This window comes from Nerophis ophidion, linkage group LG15, assembly GCF_033978795.1.
Source record: "Nerophis ophidion isolate RoL-2023_Sa linkage group LG15, RoL_Noph_v1.0, whole genome shotgun sequence".
NCBI classification, from domain to species: domain Eukaryota; kingdom Metazoa; phylum Chordata; class Actinopteri; order Syngnathiformes; family Syngnathidae; genus Nerophis; species Nerophis ophidion.
In genome coordinates this window covers 49544803-49567304 of record NC_084625.1, presented here as the reverse complement: position 1 = coordinate 49567304, position 22502 = coordinate 49544803, and the positions used below count along the sequence as shown (strand labels likewise).

Sequence of the window (22502 nt, the reverse complement as noted above, 5' to 3'; positions counted from 1 at the left end):
GGCCGACCCCGGGTGGACCCCCCTCAGACCGTCTCCAGACTGCCAGTGCAGCACAGACCGGAAGCTCACCATGCTGCCCACGTGCCGCCAAGGAGCCGGAGGCCTGCCACCCCCGCAGGTACGAATCCTAGGACACTACGGACACCTTCTCCGGCACGTCCGCAACCGTCTGGTCTGCCCTTCAGAGGATCCAGTCCACGGGGGACGTCCTGCTGGATCTAACGGGCAGGAACATCTCGGACTACCTGGTGAAGACCTACCCCGAGCTCATCAAAACCAGGTGCGTCAACGATGGCACTAGCTGCAGCGTCTTGAAACTGATGACTAATGATGTCTCTCTTTGCAGCTTGAAGAGCAAATATTGGGTGAACGAGCAAAGGTAAATGCACACACTTGCAGTGTGTATATTGTACATATTACATATTGTTATGAAGGTGTCTGTTACTACATTATATATATACTTGCAGTGTGTATATTGTACATATTACATATTGTTATGAAGGTGTCTGTTACTACATTATATATATACTTGCAGTGTGTATTGTATTTATTACATATTGTTATGAAAGTGTCTGTTACTACATTATATATATACTTGCAGTGTGTATATTGTACATATTACACATTGTTATGAAGGTGTCTGTTACTACATTATATATATACTTGTAGTGTGTATATTGTACATATTACATATTGTTATGAAGGTGTCTGTTACTACATTATATATATACTTGCAGTGTGTATATTGTACATATTACATATTGTTATGAAGGTGTCTGTTACTACATTATATATATACTTGCAGTGTGTATATTGTACATATTACATATTGTTATGAAAGTGTCTGTTACTACATTATATATATACTTGCAGTGTGTATATTGTACATATTACATATTGTTATGAAGGTGTCTGTTACTACATTATATATATACTTGCAGTGTGTATATTGTACATATTACATAGTTATGAAGGTGTCTGTTACTACATTATATATATACTTGCAGTGTGTATATTGTACATATTACATATTGTTATGAAAGTGTCTGTTACTACATTATATATATACTTGCAGTGTGTATATTGTACATATTACATATTGTTATGAAGGTGTCTGTTACTACATTATATATATACTTGCAGTGTGTATATTGTACATATTACATATTGTTATGAAAGTGTCTGTTACTACATTATATATATACTTGCAGTGTGTATATTGTACATATTACATATTGTTATGAAAGTGTCTGTTACTACATTATATATATACTTGCAGTGTGTATATTGTACATATTACATATTGTTATGAAAGTGTCTGTTACTACATTATATATATACTTGCAGTGTGTATATTGTACATATTACATATTGTTATGAAAGTGTCTGTTACTACATTATATATATACTTGCAGTGTGTATATTGTACATATTACATATTGTTATGAAAGTGTCTGTTACTACATTATATATATACTTGCAGTGTGTATATTGTACATATTACATATTGTTATGAAAGTGTCTGTTACTACATTATATATATACTTGCAGTGTGTATATTGTACATATTACATATTGTTATGAAAGTGTCTGTTACTACATTATATATATACTTGCAGTGTGTATATTGTACATAATATATATTGTTATGAAGGTGTCTGTTACTACATTATATATATACTTGCAGTGTGTATATTGTACATATTACATATTGTTATGAAAGTGTCTGTTGCTACATTATATATATACTTGCAGTGTGTATATTGTACATATTACATATTGTTATGAAGGTGTCTGTTATTACACTATATATACTTGCTGTGTGTATGTATATTATACATATTACATATTGTTATGAAGGTGTCTGTTACTACATTTTATGTGTATACTTGCAGTGTGTATATTGTACATATTACATATTGTTATGAAGGTGTCTGTTACTACATCATATATAAATATTTCCAGTGTGTATATTGTATATATTACATATTGTTATGAAAGTGTCTGTTACTACATTAAATATAAATACTTCCAGTGTGTATATTGTACATATTACATATTGTTATGGAGGTGTCTGTTACTACAGTATATATATACTTGCAGTGTATATATTTTATTTATTACATATTGTTATGAAGGTGTCTGTTACATTATATATATACTTGCAGTGTGTATTTAAAACATATTACATATTGTTATGAAGGTGTCTGTTACTACATTTTATATATACTTGCAGTGTGTATATAAAACATATTAAATATTTTCATGAAAGTGTCTGTTACTACATTATATATATACTTGCAGTGTGTATATTGTGCATATTACATATTGTTATGAAGGTGTTTGTTACTACATTATATATATAATTGCAGTGTATATATTGTATATATTACATATTGTTATGAAGGTGTCTTTTACTACATTATATATATACTTGCAGTGTGTATATTGTATATATTACATGTTATGAAGGTGTCTGTTACTACAATATATATATACTTGCAGTGTTGTTATGAAGGTGTCTGTTACATTATATATATATATACTTGCAGTGTGTATTTAAAACATATTAAATATTTTCATGAAGGTGTCTGTTACTACATTATATATATATACTTGCAGTGTGTATATTGTGCATATTACATATTGTTATGAAGGTGTCTATTACTACATTATATATATATATATATATACTGGCAGTGTGAATATAAAACATTAATGGAGGGTTTTAAAGTTGTTTTACAGGCTTGAAGGCTACAATGGTGATTCCTTTTGGTCGCATTTTCCAAGCATTTTTTAGCATCTTAAAAATTGTAAAAAAAAAAAAAAAGACTGTGAACGTTTCCCCCAAAAAGTGCATTTTCCTTTAAATACACGCAAACCTTTAGTAGGTCAGACCCATAATGTCTGTTCAAGTAACATGCAAGTGTCCACCTACTGGCCCAAATGATGGACTGCAGACTTAGAAGCAATGATTGTTTTTTAATGGTTTCCAGGTATGGGGGAATATCAGTCGGAGGTCAACTTCCTGTTTTGGATCTGGAGCCAAAGTTCCTCCAGGAAGCAGCAGTTCAACTGGGACTACTGCTCAATGTCACCGGGGTATAGTCCTTTCACGGTACTACCTACAGTGTTTTACTGTAAGAGTAGTACTAGCAATGTGTTTTTTGTTTTCTTATCAGGGCGACCACTGCAAAGAAACTCTGAGGGAAATCGGCCCGTTCCTCAGGTACTTGGAGACCCGGGACAATGTCAAGGCAAGTCTTCCCTGAGAGGTGCACAACCCCAAAAACCAGTGAAGTTGGTAAATAAAAACAGAATACAATGATTTGCAAATCCTTTTTCAACTTAAATTCAATTGAATAGACTACAAAGACAAGATATGTCATTTATCAACAACACCCAGAAACGCTTCAACTGAGAAAGTTGAGGAATGCTCATCAAACACTTATTGGGAACAACCCACAGGTGAACGGGCTAATTGGGAACAGGTGGGTGCCGTGATTGGGTATAAAAAGCAGCTTCCGTGAGATGCTCAGTCGTTCACAAACAAGGACGGGGTGAGGGTCACCACTTTGTCAACAAATGCGTGAGGAAATTGTTTAAGAAAAACATTTTCCAACCAGCAAGGAATTTTGGGATTTCATCTGGAAAAATCATTGCACTTAAACGATGATATCAGACTTTTGAACCCTGAGGCGCAGCTGTGTCAAAAAAGCGACATCAGTGTGTAAAGGATATCACCACATGGGCTCAGGAACACTTCAGAAAACCACTGCCAGGAACTACAGTTGGTCGCTACATCTGTAAGTGCAAGTTAAAACTCTACAATGCAAAGCGAAAGCCATTTATCAACAACACCCACAAGTACCGATGGCTCTGCTGGGCCTGAGCTCATCTAAGATGGACTGACGCAAAGTGTGCTGTGGTCTGACGAATCCACATTTAAAATGTTTTTTGGAAATCGGACGTCGTGTCTTCTGGAACAAAGAGAAAAAGAATAATCCGGATTGTTTTGGGCGCAAAGTTGAAAAGCCAGGATCTGTGATGGTATGGGGGTTTATTAGTGCCCACGTTATGGGTAACTTACACATCTGTGAAGGCACCATTAATGCTGAAAGGTACATACAGGTTTTTGGAACAACATATGCTGCCATCTAAGCGCTGTCTTTTTCATGGACGCCCCTGCTTATTTCAACAAGACAATGCCAAGCCACAATCAGCATGTGTTACAACAGTGTGGCTTCGTAAAAAAAGAGTGCAGGTACTTTCCTGGCCCGCCTGCAGTCCAGACCTGTCTCCCATGGAAAATGTGTGGTGCATTATGAAGCGTAAAATACGACAGCGGAGACCCCGGACTGTTGAACGACTGAAGCTCTACATAAAACAAAAACGGGAAAGAATTCCACTTTCAAAGCTTCAACAATTAGTTTCCTCAGTTCCCAAACGTTTATTGAGTGTTGTTAAAAGAAAAGGTGATGTAACACAGTGGTGAACATGCCCTTTCCCAACTACTTTGACACGTGTTGCAGCCATGAAATTCTAAGTTAATTATTATTTGCAAAAAAAAAAAATGTTTATGAGTTTGAACATCAAATATGTTGTCTTTGTAGCATATTCAACTGAATATGGGTTTTTGCAAATCATTGTCCATCCATCCATCCATTTTCTACCGCTTATTCCCTTTTGGGGTCACGGGGGAATGTGAGTGTGAATGTTGTCTGTCTATCTGTGTTGGCCCTGCGATGAGCCGGCGACTTGTCCAGGGTGTACCCCGCCTTCCGCCCGATTGTAGCTGAGATAGGCGCCAGCGCCCCCCGCGACCCCAAAAGGGAATAAGCGGTAGAAAATGGATGGATGGAGACCGCAAACCGTGCATCTCTACCCCGGACTGTTGAACGACTGAAGCTCTACATAAAACAAGAATGGGAAAGAATTCCACTTTCAAAGCTTCAACAATTAGTTTCCTCAGTTCCCAAACGTTTATTGAGTGTTGTTAAAAGAAAAGGTGATGTAACACAGTGGTGAACATGCCCTTTCCCAACTACTTTGGCACGTGTTGCAGCCATGAAATTCTAAGTTAATTATTGGTTAACATATGGGTTTTTGCAAATCATTGTCCATCCATCCATCCAATTTCTACCGCTTATTCCCTTTTGGGGTCACGGGGGAATGTGAGTGTGAATGTTGTCTGTCTATCTGTGTTGGCCCTGCGATTAGCTGGCGACTTGTCCAGGGTGTACCCTGCCTTCCGCCCGATTGTAGCTGAGATAGGCGCCAGCGACCCCAAAAGGGAATAAGCGGTAGAAAATGGATGGATGGAGACCGCAAACCAAGCATCTGTACCCCGGACTGTTGAACTACTGAAGCTCTACATAAAACAAGAACAGGAAAGAATTCCACTTTCAAAGCTTCAACAATAAGTTTCCTCAGTTCCCAAACGTTTATTGAGTGTTGTTAAAAGAAAAGGTGATGTAACACAGTGGTGAACATGCCCTTTCCCAACTACTTTGGCACGTGTTGCAGCCATGAAATTCTAAGTTAATTATTGGTTAACATATGGGTTTTTGCAAATCATTGTCCATCCATCCATCCATTTTCTACCGCTTATTCCCTTTTGGGGTCACGGGGGAATGTGAGTGTGAATGTTGTCTTTCTGTCTGTGTTGGCCCTGCGATGAGCTGGCGACTTGTCCAGGGTGTACCCCGCCTTCCGCTCGATTGTAGCTGAGATAGGCGCCAGCGCCCCCCGCAACCCCAAAAGGGAATAAGCTGTAGAAAAATGGATGGATGGAGACAGCAAACCGCGCATCTCTGCCCCGGACTGTTGAAGCTCTACATAAAACAAGATTGGGATTTCAAGCTTCAACAATTAGTTTCCTCAGTTCCCAAACGTTTATTGAGTGTTAAAAGAAAAGGTAATGTAACACAGTGGTGAACATGCCCTTTCCCAACTACTTTGGCACATGTTACAGCCATGAAATTCAAAGTTAATTATTGGTTAACATATGGGTTTTTGCAAATCATTATCCATCCATCCATCCATTTTCTACCGCTTATTCCCTTTTGGGGTCACGGGGGAATGTGAGTGTGAATGTTGTCTGTCTATCTGTGTTGGCCCTGCGATGAGCCGGCGACTTGTCCAGGGTGTACCCCGCCTTCCGCCCGATTGTAGCTGAGATAGGCGCCAGCGCCCCCCGCGACCCCGAAAGGGAATAAGCGGTAGAAAATGGATGGATGGAGACCGCAAACCGCGCATCTCTATCCCGGACTGTTGAACGACTGAAGCTCTACATAAAACAAAAACGGGAAAGAATTCCACTTTCAAAGCTTCAACAATTAGTTTCCTCAGTTCCCAAACATTTATTGAGTGTTGTTAAAAGAAAAGGTGATGTAACACAGTGGTGAACATGCCCTTTCCCAACTACTTTGGCACATGTTACAGCCATGAAATTCAAAGTTAATTATTGGTTAACATATGGGTTTTTGCAAATCATTGTCCATCCATCCATCCATTTTTTACCGCTTATTCCCTTTTGGGGTCACGGGGGAATGTGAGTGTGAATGTTGTCTGTTTATCTGTGTTGGCCCTGCGATGAGCCGGTGACTTGTCCAGGGTGTACCCCGCCTTCCGCCCGATTGTAGCTGAGATAGGCGCCAGCGCCCCCCGCGACCCCAAAAGGGAATAAACGGTAGAAAATGGATGGATGGAGACCGCAAACCGCGCATCTCTGCCCCGGACTGTTGAACGACTGAAGCTCTACATAAAACAAGAATGGGATTTCAAGCTTCAACAATTAGTTTCCTCAGTTCCCAAACGTTTATTGAGTGTTGTTAAAAGAAAAGGTGATGTAACACAGTGGTGAACATGCCCTTTCCCAACTACTTTGGCACATGTTGCAGCCATGAAATTCTAAGTTAATTATTGGTTAACATATGGGTTTTTGCAAATCATTGTCCATCCATCCATCCATTTTCTACCGCTTATTCCCTTTTGGGGTCACGGGGGAATGTGAGTGTGAATGTTGTCTGTCTATCTGTGTTGGCCCTGCGATGAGTTGGCGACTTGTCCAGTGTGTACCCCGCCTTCCGCCCGATTTTAACTGAGATAGGCGCCAGCGACCCCAAAAGGGAATAAGCGGTAGAAAATGGATGGATGGAGACCGCAAACCGTGCATCTCTACCCCGGACTGTTGAACTACTGAAGCTCTACATAAAACAAGAACAGGAAAGAATTCCACTTTCAAAGCTTCAACAATTAGTTTCCTCAGTTCCCAAACATTTATTGAGTGTTGTTAAAAGAAAAGGTGATGTAACACAGTGGTGAACATGCCCTTTCCCAACTACTTTGGCACATGTTACAGCCATGAAATTTGAAGTTAATTATTGGTTAACATATGGGTTTTTGCAAATCATTGTCCATCCATCCATCCATTTTCTACCGCTTATTCCCTTTTGGGGTCACGGGGGAATGTGAGTGTGAATGTTGTCTGTCTATCTGTGTTGGCCCTGCGATGAGCTGGCGACTTGTCCAGGGTGTACCCCGCCTTCCGCCCGATTGTAGCTGAGATAGGCGCCAGCACCCCCCGCGACTCCGAAAATGAATAAGCAGTAGAAAATGGATGGATGTATTGCGTTTATATTTACATTTAACACAATTTCCCAACTCATATGGAAACGGGGTTTGTACAAGTTTGTGTTTTTGGTGGTTCTACCCTTCCTCACCGCCCCCCCCCGTGCAGGTGTGGTACAACAACAAGGGCTGGCACGCCATGGTGTCGTTCCTCAACGTGGCCAACAACGCCATCCTCCGCGCCAACCTGCCGGCGGGCGCCCACCTGGACCAACACGGCATCACGGTCACCAACCATCCTCTGAATCTCACCAAAGAGCAGCTGTCCGAGGTCACGGTGTAAGGAGACACGTCTTGGATTAATACTCGTGGTTCTTTCCCCGTGACGCCGTGCCGCTTTTATCCAACGCAGCTTGAACACGTCGGTGGACGCCGTGGTGGCCATATGCGTCATCTTCGCCATGTCCTTCGTCCCCGCCAGCTTCGTCCTCTACCTCATCCAGGAGCGGGTCACCCAGGCTAAACACCTGCAGTTCGTCAGCGGGGTCAGCCCCCTCGTCTACTGGACGGCCAACTTCCTCTGGGACATGGTACCCCCCCCCCCCCCTCTCCTGAGAACTACACCCCGGCTGGTACTTGTGACTCTCACAATGTTCCTCCCTGCCTCCGCAGCTGAATTACTCCGTCAGCGCGCTGATGGTGGTGCAGATTTTCATCTTTTTCGACAAGAAGTGCTACACCTCAGCTGCCAACCTGCAGCCGCTCATTGCACTGCTCATGCTTTATGGGTAATGTGTGCATGGCCTTGTTTGCATTGGGACGGCATCCAATAATGACATCATGATATCACTTAATATAAGTCATTAAGTCATGAACATTTACTAGACCAGTGGTCGGCTAACCAAAATGTTGAAAGAGCCATATTGGACCAAAAATACAACAACAAAAAAATCTGTCTGGAGCCTCCAACAACAAAAAACTTGTATAAGTGTTATAATGAAGGCAACACATGACGTAAGTGTCTATATTAGCATACTATCAAAATGACTTTAATTCTTATATAAGTGTTATAATGACAGCAACACATGACGTGTCTATATTAGCTATAGTAGCCTACTATCAAAACGGCTTTAAAAGACTAATATAAGTGTTATAATGAAGGCAACACATGACGTAAGTGTCTATATTAGCATACTATCAAAATGACTTTAATTCTTATATAAGTGTTATAATGACAGCAACACATGACGTGTCTATATTAGCTATAGTAGCCTACTATCAAAACGGCTTTAAAAGTCTTATATAGGTGTTATAATGAAGGCAACACATGATGTAAGTGTCTATATTAGCCTACTATCAAAGTGACTTTAAAGGTCTGATATAAGTGTTATAATGAAGGCAACACATGACATAAGTGTCTATATTAACCTACTCTCACAGTGACTTTAAGTCTTATACAAGTGTTATAATGAAGGCAACACATGATGTAAGTGTCTATGTTAGCCTACTATCAAAGTGACTTTAAAAGTCTTATATAAGTGTTATAATGAAGGCAACACATGTGTCTATATTAGCTATATTAGCCTACTATCAAAATTACTTTAAAAGTCTTATATAATTGTTATAATGAAGGCAACACATGACATAAGTGTCTGTATCAGCCTACTATCAGAATTAATTTAAAAGTCTCGTATAAGTGTTGTAATGGAGTCAACACATGACGTAAGTGTCTATATTCGCTTACTATCAAAATGATGTTATAATGAAAGCAACACATTATGTGTCTATATTAGCTATATTAGCCTACTATCAAAATGACTTTAAAAGTCTTATACAAGTGTTATAATGAAGGCAACACATAACGTAAGTGTCTATATTAGCTATAGTAGCCTACTATCAAAATGGCTTTAAAAGTCTTATATAAGTGTTATAATGAAGGCAACACATGATATAAGTGTCTATATTAGCCTACTATCAAAATGACTTTAAGTCTTATATAAGTGTTACAATGAAGGCAACGCATAATATAAGTGTCTATATTAGCTATATTAGCTTACTATCACAATTACTCCAAAATCTTATATAAGTGTTATAATGAAGGCAACACATGATGTGTCTATGTTAGCCTACTATCAAAATGACTTTAAAAGTCTTATATAAGTGTTATAATGAAGGCAACACATGATGAAAGTGTCTATATGAGCCTACTATCAAAATGACTTTAAAAGTCTTATATAAGTGTTATAATGAAGGCAACACATGACATAAGTGTCTATATTAGCTATATTAGCTTACTATCACAATTACTCTAAAACCTTATATAAGTGTTATAATGAAGGCAACACATGATGAAAGTGTCTATATGAGCCTACTATCAAAATGACTTTAAAAGTCTTATATAAGTGTTATAATGAAGGCAACACATGATGAAAGTGTCTATGTTAGCCTACTATCAAAATGACTTTAAAAGTCTTGTATAATTGTTATAATGAAGGCAACACATGATGTAAGTGACTATATTAGCCTACTATCAAAATGACTCTAAAAGTCTTATATAAGTGTTAAAATGAAGGCAACATATGATTTAAGTGTCTATATTAGCTATATTGGCCTACTATCAAAATGACTTTAAAAGTCTTATATAAGTGTTATAATGAAGGCAACACATGTAAGTGTCTATATTAGCTATATTAGCCTACTATCAAAATTACTTTAAAAGTCTTATATAGGTTTTATAATGAAGGCAACACATGATGTAAGTGTCTATATTAGCTATATTGGCCTACTATCAAAATGAATTTGAAAGTCTTATATAAGTGTTATAATGAAGGCAACACATGATGTAAGTGTCTATATTAGCCTACTATCAGAATTTATGTAAAAGTCTCGTATAATTGTTGTAATGGAGTCAACACATGACGTAAGTGTCTATATTCCCTTACTATCAAAATGATGTTAAAAGTCTTATATAAGTGTTATAATGGAAGCAACACATTGTGTGTCTATATTAGCTATATTAGCCTACTATCAAAATGACTTTAAAAGTCTTATACAAGTGTTATAATGAAGGCAACACATAACGTAAGTGTCTATATTAGCTATAGTAGCCTACTATCAAAATGGCTTTAAGTCTTATATAAGTGTTACAATGAAGGCAACGCATGATATAAGTGTCTATATTAGCTATATTAGCTTACTCTCACAATTACTCTAAAATCTTATATAAGTGTTATAATGACGGCAACACATGACATAAGTGTCTATATTAGCTATATTAGCCTACTATCAAAATTGCTTTAAAAGTCTTATATAAGTGTTATAGTGAAGACAACACATGATGTGTCTATATTAGCTATATTGGCCTACTATCAAAATTACTTTAAAAGTCTTATATAATTGTTATAATGAAGACAACACATAACGTAAGTGTCTCTATTAGCTATAGTAGCCTACTATCAAAATGGCTTTAAAAGTCTTATATAAGTGTTATAATGAAGGCAACACATGATGTGTCTATATTAGCCCACTATCAAAATGACTTTAAGTCTTATATAAGTGTTATAATGAAGGCAACACATGATGTAAGTGTCTATATTAGCCTACTATCAAAGTGACTTTAAAAGTCTTATATAAGTGTTATAATGAAGGCAACACATGTGTCTATATTAGCTATAGTAGCCTACTATCAAAACGGCTTTAAAAGTCTTATATAGGTGTTATAATGAAGGCAACACATGATGTAAGTGTCTATATTAGCATACTATCAAAGTGACTTTAAAGGTCTAATATAAGTGTTATAATGAAGGCAACACATGATGTAAGTGTCTATATTAGCCTACTATCAAAGTAACTTTAAAAGTCTTATATAAGTGTTATAATGAAGGCAACACATGATGTAAGTGTCTATATTAGCCTACTATCAAAGTGACTTTAAAAGTCTTATATAAGTGTTATAATGAAGACAACACATGATGTAAGTGTCTATATTAGCTATAGTAGCCTACTATCAAAATGGCTTTAAAAGTCTTATATAAGTGTTATAATGACAGCAACACATGACGTGTCTATATTAGCTATAGTAGCCTACTATCAAAACGGCTTTAAAAGTCTTATATAGGTGTTATAATGAAGGCAGCACATGAAGTAAGTGTCTAAATAAGCCTACTATCAAAATGACTTTAAAAGTCTTATATAAGTGTTATAATGAAGGCAACACATGATGTAAGTGTCTATATTAGCCTACTATCAAAGTGACTTTAAAAGTCTTATATAAGTGTTATAATGAAGGCAACACATGTGTCTATATTAGCTATAGTAGCCTACTATCAAAACGGCTTTAAAAGTCTTATATAGGTGTTATAATGAAGGCAACACATGATGTAAGTGTCTATATTAGCATACTATCAAAGTGACTTTAAAGGTCTAATATAAGTGTTATAATGAAGGCAACACATGATGTAAGTGTCTATATTAGCCTACTATCAAAGTAACTTTAAAAGTCTTATATAAGTGTTATAATGAAGGCAACACATGATGTAAGTGTCTATATTAGCCTACTATCAAAGTGACTTTAAAAGTCTTATATAAGTGTTATAATGAAGACAACACATGATGTAAGTGTCTATATTAGCTATAGTAGCCTACTATCAAAATGGCTTTAAAAGTCTTATATAAGTGTTATAATGAAGGCAACACATGATGTAAGTGTCTATATTAGCTATAGTAGCCTACTATCAAAATGGCTTTAAAAGTCTTATATAAGTGTTATAATGACAGCAACACATGACGTGTCTATATTAGCTATAGTAGCCTACTATCAAAACGGCTTTAAAAGTCTTATATAGGTGTTATAATGAAGGCAGCACATGAAGTAAGTGTCTAAATAAGCCTACTATCAAAATGACTTTAAAAGTCTTATATAAGTGTTATAATGAAGGCAACACATGATGTAAGTGTCTATATTAGCCTACTATCAAAGTGACTTTAAAAGTCTTATATAAGTGTTATAATGAAGGCAACACATGTGTCTATATTAGCTATAGTAGCCTACTATCAAAACGGCTTTAAAAGTCTTATATAGGTGTTATAATGAAGGCAACACATGATGTAAGTGTCTATATTAGCATACTATCAAAGTGACTTTAAAGGTCTAATATAAGTGTTATAATGAAGGCAACACGTGATGTAAGTGTCTATATTAGCCTACTATCAAAGTGACTTTAAAGGTCTAATATAAGTGTTATAATGAAGGCAACACATGATGTAAGTGTCTATATTAGCCTACTATCAAAGTAACTTTAAAAGTCTTATATAAGTGTTATAATGAAGGCAACACATGATGTAAGTGTCTATATTAGCCTACTATCAAAGTGACTTTAAAAGTCTTATATAAGTGTTATAATGAAGGCAACACATGATGTGTCTATATTAGCCTACTATCAAAATTACTTTAAAAGTCTTATATAAGTGTTATAATGAAGACAACACATGATGTGTCTATATTAGCTATATTGGCCTACTATCAAAATTACTTTAAAAGTCTTATGTAATTGTTATAATGAAGGCAACACATGATGTAAGTGTCTATATTAGCCTACTATCAAAATGACTTTAAAATTCTTATATAAGTGTTATGATGAAGGCAACACATGATGTAAGTGTCTATATTAGCCTACGATCAAAATGGCTTTAAAATTCTTATATAAGTGTTATAATGAAGGCAACACATGATGTGTCTATATTAGCCTACTATCAAAATTACTTTAAAAGTCTTATATAAGTGTTATAATGAAGACAACACATGATGTGTCTATATTAGCTATATTGGCCTACTATCAAAATTACTTTAAAAGTCTTATGTAATTGTTATAATGAAGGCAACACATGATGTAAGTGTCTATATTAGCCTACTATCAAAATGACTTTAAAATTCTTATATAAGTGTTATGATGAAGGCAACACATGATGTAAGTGTCTATATTAGCCTACGATCAAAATGGCTTTAAAATTCTTATATAAGTGTTATAATGAAGGCAACACATGATGTGTCTATATTAGCCTACTATCAAAATGACTTTAAAATTCTTATATAAGTGTTATGATGAAGGCAACACATGATGTAAGTGTCTATATTAGCCTACGATCAAAATGGCTTTAAAATTCTTATATAAGTGTTATGATGAAGGCAACACATGATGTAAGTGTCTATATTAGCCTACGATCAAAATGGCTTTAAAAGTCTTATATAAGTGTTATGATGAAGGCAACACATGACGTAAGTGTCTATATCAGCTATAGAAGCCTACTATCAATCATGAGATGCTGATAGTTTTCGGAGCACCGATTAACGAAAGGAATGTCGCCCGTTGTGTCCCAGCTGGTCAGTCACACCCATGATGTACCCCATGTCCTACGTCTTCAGCGTCCCCAGCACAGCCTACGTGTCCTTGTCCTGCCTCAACCTCTTCATCGGCATCAACAGCAGCGCCATCACCTTCATCCTCGACCTTTTCGAGGGCACCACCGTAAAAAAACAGCAACACGCCCACACCTGTCGACGCCATCCTAAACGCACGCTGTCAAACTCCTGTGTATTTTCTGGTTCTTTTTCTGAAGGCTCTGTACAAGTTCAACCAGCTGCTGAAGACGGTGTTGCTGGTCTTCCCCCACTACTGCCTGGGCAGGGGCCTCATAGACATGGCCATCAACCAGGCGGTGACCGACATCTTCACCCGCTTCGGTAAGTCCTCTTGTAGATACTACAAAACCCCAAAACCGGTGAAGTTGGCAAGTGGTAAATAAAAGCAGAATACAATGATTTGCAAATCCTTTTCTACTTATATTCAATTGCATGGACTGCAAAGACAAGATATGTCATGTTTACACTCTACTATGCAAAGCCACAGCCATTTATCAACAACACCCAGACACGCTTCGACTGAGAAAGTTGAGGAATGCAATGATTTGCAAATGCTTTTCGACTTTTATTCAATTAAATGGACTGCAAAAACAAGATATGTCATGTTTACACTCTACTATGCAAAGCCACAGCCATTTATCAACAACACCCAGACACGCTTCGACTGAGAAAGTTGAGGAATGCAATGATTTGCAAATGCTTTTCGACTTTTATTCAATTGAATGGGCTGCAAAAACAAGATATGTCATGTTTACACTCTACTATGCAAAGCCACAGCCATTTATCAACAACACCCAGACACGCTTCGACTGAGAAAGTTGAGGAAGTGCAATGATTTTCAAATGCTTTTCGACTTATATTCAATTGAATGGACTGCAAAGACAACATATGTCATGTTTACATGCTACTATGCAAAGCCACAGCCATTTATCAACAACACCCAGACACGCTTCGACTGAGAAAGTTGAGGAATGCAATGATTTGCAAATGCTTTTCGACTTTTATTCAATTGAATGGACTGCAAAGACAAGATATGTCATGTTTACACTTTACTATGTAAAGCCACAGTCATTTATCAACAACACCCAGACACGCTTCAACCGAGGAAGTTGAGGAATGCAATGATTTGCAAATGCTTTTTGACTTTTATTCAATTGAATGGACTGCAAAAACAAGATATGTCCTGTTTACACTCTACTATGCAAAGCCACAGCCATTTATCAACAACACCCAGACACGCTTCAACCGAGAAAGTTGAGAAATGCAATCATTTTCAAATCCTTTTCTACTTATATTCAATTGAATGGACTGCAAAGACAACATATTTCATGTTTACATGCTACTATGCAAAGCCACAGCCATTTATCAACAACACCCAGACACGATTCGACTGAGAAAGTTGAGGAATGCAATGATTTGCAAAAGCTTTTCGACTTTTTTTCAATTGAATGGACTGCAAAAACAAGATATGTCATGTTCACACTTTACTATGCAAAGCCACAGCCATTTATCAACAACACCCAGACACGCTTCGACTGAGAAAGTTGAGGAATGCAATGATTTTTAAATAATTTTCTACTTGTATTCAGTTGAATGGACTGCAAAGACAAGATATGTCATGTTTACACTTTACTATGCAAAGCCACAGCCATTTATCAACAACACCCAGACACGCTTCAACCGAGAAAGTTGAGAAATGCAATCATTTTCAAATCCTTTTCTACTTATATTCAATTGAATGGACTGCAAAGACAACATATGTCATGTTTACATGCTACTATGCAAAGCCACAGCCATTTATCAACAACACCCAGACACGATTCGACTGAGAAAGTTGAGGAATGCAATGATTTGCAAAAGCTTTTCGACTTTTTTTCAATTGAATGGACTGCAAAAACAAGATATGTCATGTTCACACTTTACTATGCAAAGCCACAGCCATTTATCAACAACACCCAGACACGCTTCGACTGAGAAAGTTGAGGAATGCAATGATTTTTAAATAATTTTCTACTTGTATTCAGTTGAATGGACTGCAAAGACAAGATATGTCATGTTTACACTTTACTATGCAAAGCCACAGCCATTTATCAACAACACCCAGACACGCTTCGACTGAGAAAGTTGAGGATTGCAATCATTTGCAAATGCTTTTCGACTTTTATTCAATTGAATGGACTGCAAAGACAACATTGTCATGTTTACATGCTACTATGCAAAGCCACAGCCATTTATCAACAACACCCAGACAGGCTTCGACTGAGAAAGTTGAGGAATGTAATGATTTGCAAATGCTTTTCAACTTTTATTCAATTGAATGGACTGCAAAAACAAGATAGGTCATGTTTACGCTCTACTATGCAAAGCCACAGCCATTTATCAACAACACCCAGACACGCTTCGACTGAGAAAGTTGAGGAATGCAATGATTTGCAAATGCTTTTCGACTTTTATTCAATTGAATGGACTGCAAAAACAAGATATGTCATGTTTGCACTCTACTATGCAAAGCCACAGCCGTTTATCAACAACACCCAGACACGCTTCAACCGAGAAAGTTGAGGAATGCAATGATTTGCAAATGCTTTTTGACTTTTATTCAATTGAATGGACTGCAAAAACAACATTGTCATGTTTACATGCTACTATGCAAAGCCACAGCCATTTATCAACAACACCCAGACAGGCTTCGACTGAGAAAGTTGAGGAATGTAATGATTTGCAAATGCTTTTCAACTTTTATTCAATTGAATGGACTGCAAAAACAAGATAGGTCATGTTTACGCTCTACTATGCAAAGCCACAGCCATTTATCAACAACACCCAGACACGCTTCGACTGAGAAAGTTGAGGAATGCAATGATTTGCAAATGCTTTTCGACTTTTATTCAATTGAATGGACTGCAAAAACAAGATGTCATGTTTGCACTCTACTATGCAAAGCCACAGCCGTTTATCAACAACACCCAGACACGCTTCGACTGAGAAAGTTGAGGAATGCAATGATTTGCAAATGCTTTTCGACTTTTATTCAATTGAATGGACTGCAAAAACAAGATATGTCATGTTTACACTCTACTATGCAAAGCCACAGCCATTTGTCAACAACACCCAGACAGGCTTTGACTGAGAAAGTTGAGGAATGCAATGATTTGCAAATGCTTTTCGACTTTTATTCAATTGAATGGACTGCGAAAACAAGATATGTCATGTTTACACTCTACTATGCAAAGCTACAGCCATTTATCAACAACACCCAGACACGCTTCGACTGAGAAAGTTGAGGAATGCAATGATTTGGGACGGCATAGCTCGGTTGGTAGAGCTTGCTGTTGATTCCTGTGTCCCTAACTTGAAGTATGTCCTCAGGTGAGGATCACAGTCCAGACCCTTACGACTGGGACTTCATCGGGAAGAACCTGTTCTGCATGGCACTGGAGGGATTCTTCTACTTCCTCCTGAACATTCTGTGCCAGTACCGCTTCTTCCTGGACCACTGGTGAGCTTGGACAACTTTAAATACCACATGACACATGACAGTTGGTCCAATAAGAACGCGAGGGGACACGTTACAAACTTTAATTAGGATTTATTCTATGGACAGGGTGCCAGATGCCCCGAAGCCTTCTATTCCGGACGAAGACTTGGACGTGGCCGAGGAAAGAGAGAGAATATATAGAAGCAGAAAAACGAATGATATTCTACATGTACGAGACCTTTCGAAGGTGAGACGCTTATAAACGGGTAAAAAAATACAATTTTGGGATTGCTAATTACAAAAACCCAAAACCGGTGAAGTTGGCACGATGACAATACAGACTTTAGATCCCTCAGGCGGCAATGCATCAAAAAGCAACATCAGTGTGTAAAGGATATCACCACACAGGCCCAGGAACACTTCAGAAAGCCACTGTCAGTAACTACAGTTGGTCGCTACATCTGTAAGTGCGAGTTAACGCTGTACTATGCAAAGCGAAAGCCATTTATCAACAACACCCAGAAACGCCGCCGGACTTAGATGGACTGATGCAAAGTGGAAAAGTGTTCTGTGGTCGGACGAGTCCACATTTACAAATTGTTTTTGGAAACTGGACGTCGTGTCTTGCGGAACAAAGAGGAAACGAACTATCGGGATCAAAAGAACATTATTTAAGCCTGTCTTTGCCAGTCAGTTGCTTGATTTCATGCGATACCACAGTTCATGTTGCTCGATTCATGCCGTGTTTATTTCTTTCCACAGTTTCGTCTTTGTTCCACGCCATAGTTTATGCTGTTTGTTCATGCCACAGTTTTGTGTTTGTTCCAAGCCATAGTTTATGTTTGTTTACCCCCTGCCCTGCCAAGATTTATTGGGAAATAAATATGTTCCTACCTTCACGTCTGGTCTGGAATAGTCCGATTGCTTCCCAAGAGAACAAACCAGGCAACATAATCAGGGACGCCCCTGCTTATTTCAGCAAGACAATGCCAAACCATGTGTTACAACAGCGTGGCTTCGTAGTAAAAGAGTGCAGGTACTAGACTAGTACCAGACTTGTCTCACATTGAAAATGTGTGGTGCATTATGAAGCCTAAAATACCACAATGGAGACCCCGGACTGTTGAACAACTTAAGCTGCACATCAAGCAAGAATGGGAAAGAATTCCACCCTAGAAGCTTCAAAAATGCGTCTCCTCAGTTCCCAAAAGTTTACTGAGTGTTGCTGCCATTATAATATAATAATATAATATATCAGTATATATGATATGTAAATATTACATAAATGTTCTTGTAGAGGTTGCCCTATAGTGGGTTCTTCGGACCACCACACACTGTTTTACTTTCCTAAACGTGCAGAGGCGTTTGCTTTCCAGCAAAAAAAAAAAAATCTCTCCTGCGTCCGTTTAGCAGCACCTCCAACGCCAACTACTTGTCTCAATCCAGCTGCTGCTAATGAAGCTGACAGGTGATCAGATAACCAGGCCCACCTGGGCCATCTACGCACCCGTCACACTTGAAAACCTTCAAAAATGTGTCTCCTCAGCTCCCAAACGTTTACTGAGTGTTCTTAAAAGGAAAGGCCATGTAACACAGTGGTAAAAATGCACGTGACAACTTTTTTTGCAATGTTTTGCTGCCATTAAATTTTAAGTTAATGATTATTTGCAAAAAGAAAAAGTAGTTTCTCAGTTTGAACATGAAATATCTTGTCTTTGCAGTCTATCCAATTGAATATAAGTTGAAAAGGATTCGCAAATCATTGTATTCTATTTTTATTTACCATTTACACAACGTGCCAACTTCACTGCTTTTGGGGTTTGTAGTATGAATCCAAGGGGCTCCTGCTTCTTTATAATCATAAAGATAAAAGAACATTTAAATTTTGTTCATGTTGTTTCCCTTCACATATTTTCCTCAGATATACACAGGAACTATGACTCCTGCAGTGGATCAAATCTGTATTGGAGTCTCACCAGGAGAGGTTTGTAAACCCCAACATGAAATTGTTTCGATTTTTCAATCACTTTGGGTCTGATCTACTGAATATTTATGTGTATTCTAACTCCTGCAAACTTAATAGTGGACACAACGCTGATCTATTACTGCATAACAATATGTAATATGTACAATATACACACTGCAAGTATATATATAAAGTAGTGACAGACACCTTCATAACAATATGTAATATGTATAATATACATACACACAGCAAGTATATATAGTGTAATAACAGACACCTTCATAACAATATGTAATATGTACAATATACACACTGCAAGTATATATATAATGTAGTAACAGACACCTTCATAACAATATGTAATATGTACAATATACACACTGCAAGTATTTATATAGTGTAATAACAGACACCTTCATAACAATATGTAATATGTACAATATACACACTGCAAGTATATATATAAAGTAGTGACAGACACCTTCATAACAATATGTAATATATACAATATACACACTGCAAGTATATAAAATGTAGTAACAGACACCTTCATAACAATATGTAATATGTACAATAAAAACTCTGCAAGTATATATATAATGTAGTAACAGACACCTTCATAACAACAATATGTAATATGTACAATATACACACTGCAAGTATATATATATATATAAAATGCAGTAATAGACACCTTCATAACAACATGTAATATGTACAATATACACACTACAAGTATATATATAAAGTAGTGACAGACACCTTCATAACAATATGTAATATATACAATATACACACTGCAAGTATATATATATATGTATATATATAATATATCTATATATAAACATTATTATATGTATATATATATATATATATGTATATATATATATAATGTAGTAACAGACACCTTCATAACAATATGTAATATGTACAATATACACAATGCAAGTATATATATATATGTATATATATAATATATCTATATATAAACATTATTATATGTATATATATATATATATATGTATATATATATAAAATGTAGTAACAGACACCTTCATAACAATATGTAATATGTACAATATACACACTGCAAGTATATATATATATGTATATATATAATATATCTATATATAAACATTATTATATGTATATATATATATATGTATATATATATATATATAAAATGTAGTAACAGACACCTTCATAACAATATGTAACATGTTTTATATACACACTGCAAGTATATATTTAATGTAGTAACAGACACCTTCATAACAATATGTAATATGTACAATATACACACTGCACACATACACATTTTTATATGTGTATATATACTGTATATATGTATATATATACATATGTATATATACATGTATATGTATATATGTATATATAATGTAGTAACAGACACCTTCATAACAATATGTAATATGTACAATATACACAATGCAAGTATATATATATATGTATATATATAATATATCTATATATAAACATTATTATATGTATATATATATATATATATATGTATATATATATATAAAATGTAGTAACAGACACCTTCATAACAATATGTAATATGTACAATATACACACTGCAAGTATATATATAATGTAGTAACAGACACCTTCATAACAATATGTAATATGTACAATATACACAATGCAAGTATATATATATATGTATATATATAATATATTTATATATAAACATTATTATATGTATGTATATATATATAAAATGTAGTAACAGACACCTTCATAACAATATGTAATATGTACAATATACACACTGCAAGTATATATATGATGTAGTAACAGATACCTTCATAACAATATGTAATATGTACAATATACACACTGCAAGTATATATATAATGTAGTCACAGACACCTTCATAACAATATGTAATATGTACAATATACACACTGCAAGTATAACAGACACCTTCATGCGTCTGGAACAGCGGGCTAAAAAGTGCGTTCCGATGGTAGCCACGCCAAATCCAGGACTGCTTTTAAAATGGCCAGAAAAATGGTACATGAGGTACAATGTGGAAAAAAATGAGTGTTTCCATGGCCATGCAGCCACATAGTATAATCAGAAACATCATGTACATAAGGCGGTCTGCACCACATATCAACTGTACAGTCTTAGTAGATCACACACAACACGCCCACTCATAGTACACACAGTTTGCCCACGCTGTTTAGCGCCTGGTATTTGGATCTCAATATAATGATCTTGTTTTCCAGTGTTTTGGTCTCCTTGGGGTGAACGGCGCGGGGAAGACCACCACGTTTAAGATGTTAACCGGAGACACCGAGGTCACCTCAGGAGAGGCCTCGGTCACCGGCCACAGGTTTGTTGCTCACAGTACTTATATCCATCCAACCATCTTCTTCCGCTTATCCGAGGTGGGATCGCGGGGGCAACAGCCTAGGCAGGGAAGCCCAGACTTCCCTCTCCCCAGCCAGCTCTTCCCGGGGGATCGAGCTCTGACACTGATCGTTCAGGGAGCGGACCGCCACCCTTTTAAATTTTTATTCGTGAACAGCGTTGCCATAGTAACACAAAATATTCCCGAATTAGAGTACCCCCATTGGCGCGAATGAGACTGTGGAGGGGGGCGTGGGCTGTGGGCCTGCCGCAGAGCGGGGTGTGTAAGGACCGGCCTCGAAGCCAGCGGCAGGTGAGTAGATTACCCAGCTGGGCCCGGTTTCGAATCACCTGTTGCCTTTATTAGCAGCAGCCGGGGCGAGACACGTGGTGGGAGTTAACTGGGCTCAAGGCAGATCTATTGGATTCAGGAGAACCCTCCACGAGCAAAGACGCTCACAGAGACCTTTACCATGGTATAACACAGGGGCCACCAACGCGGTGCCCGTAAGGACCAGATGAGTTGCCCACTAGCCTGTTCTAAAAATAGCTCAAAAAGCAGCACTTACCAGTGAGCTGCCTTCATTTTTTTAAATTTTATTTACTAGCAATCTGGTCTTGCTTTGCTCGACATTTTTAATTCTAAGAGAGACAAAACTCAAATAGAATTTGAAAATCCAAGAAAA

General features: G+C 37.0%; 1 protein-coding gene across 5 annotated transcripts in view; it reads left to right on the top strand.

Moving 5' to 3' along the window:
- LOC133569755 (retinal-specific phospholipid-transporting ATPase ABCA4-like) overlaps nt 1-22502 on the top strand; it is a 170282-nt gene that overhangs the window by 117253 nt on the left and 30527 nt on the right. For all 5 annotated transcript variants that reach the window (XR_009809877.1, XM_061922331.1, XM_061922332.1 and 2 more), the window contains 14 exons: nt 1-118; nt 186-280; nt 347-379; nt 2997-3102; nt 3183-3257; nt 7742-7911; nt 7985-8162; nt 8245-8360; nt 13949-14096; nt 14188-14311; nt 17360-17489; nt 17595-17715; nt 19390-19452; nt 21693-21799. The exon at nt 1-118 is cut by the window's left edge and continues 72 nt beyond it. Coding sequence is in view for 4 of the 5 variants with exons in the window: in XM_061922331.1 (XP_061778315.1) it covers nt 1-118; nt 186-280; nt 347-379; nt 2997-3102; nt 3183-3257; nt 7742-7911; nt 7985-8162; nt 8245-8360; nt 13949-14096; nt 14188-14311; nt 17360-17489; nt 17595-17715; nt 19390-19452; nt 21693-21799 (1584 nt within the window). In the remaining variant the exon portion in view is untranslated. The remainder of the gene's footprint in view (nt 119-185; nt 281-346; nt 380-2996; nt 3103-3182; nt 3258-7741; nt 7912-7984; nt 8163-8244; nt 8361-13948; nt 14097-14187; nt 14312-17359; nt 17490-17594; nt 17716-19389; nt 19453-21692; nt 21800-22502) is intronic.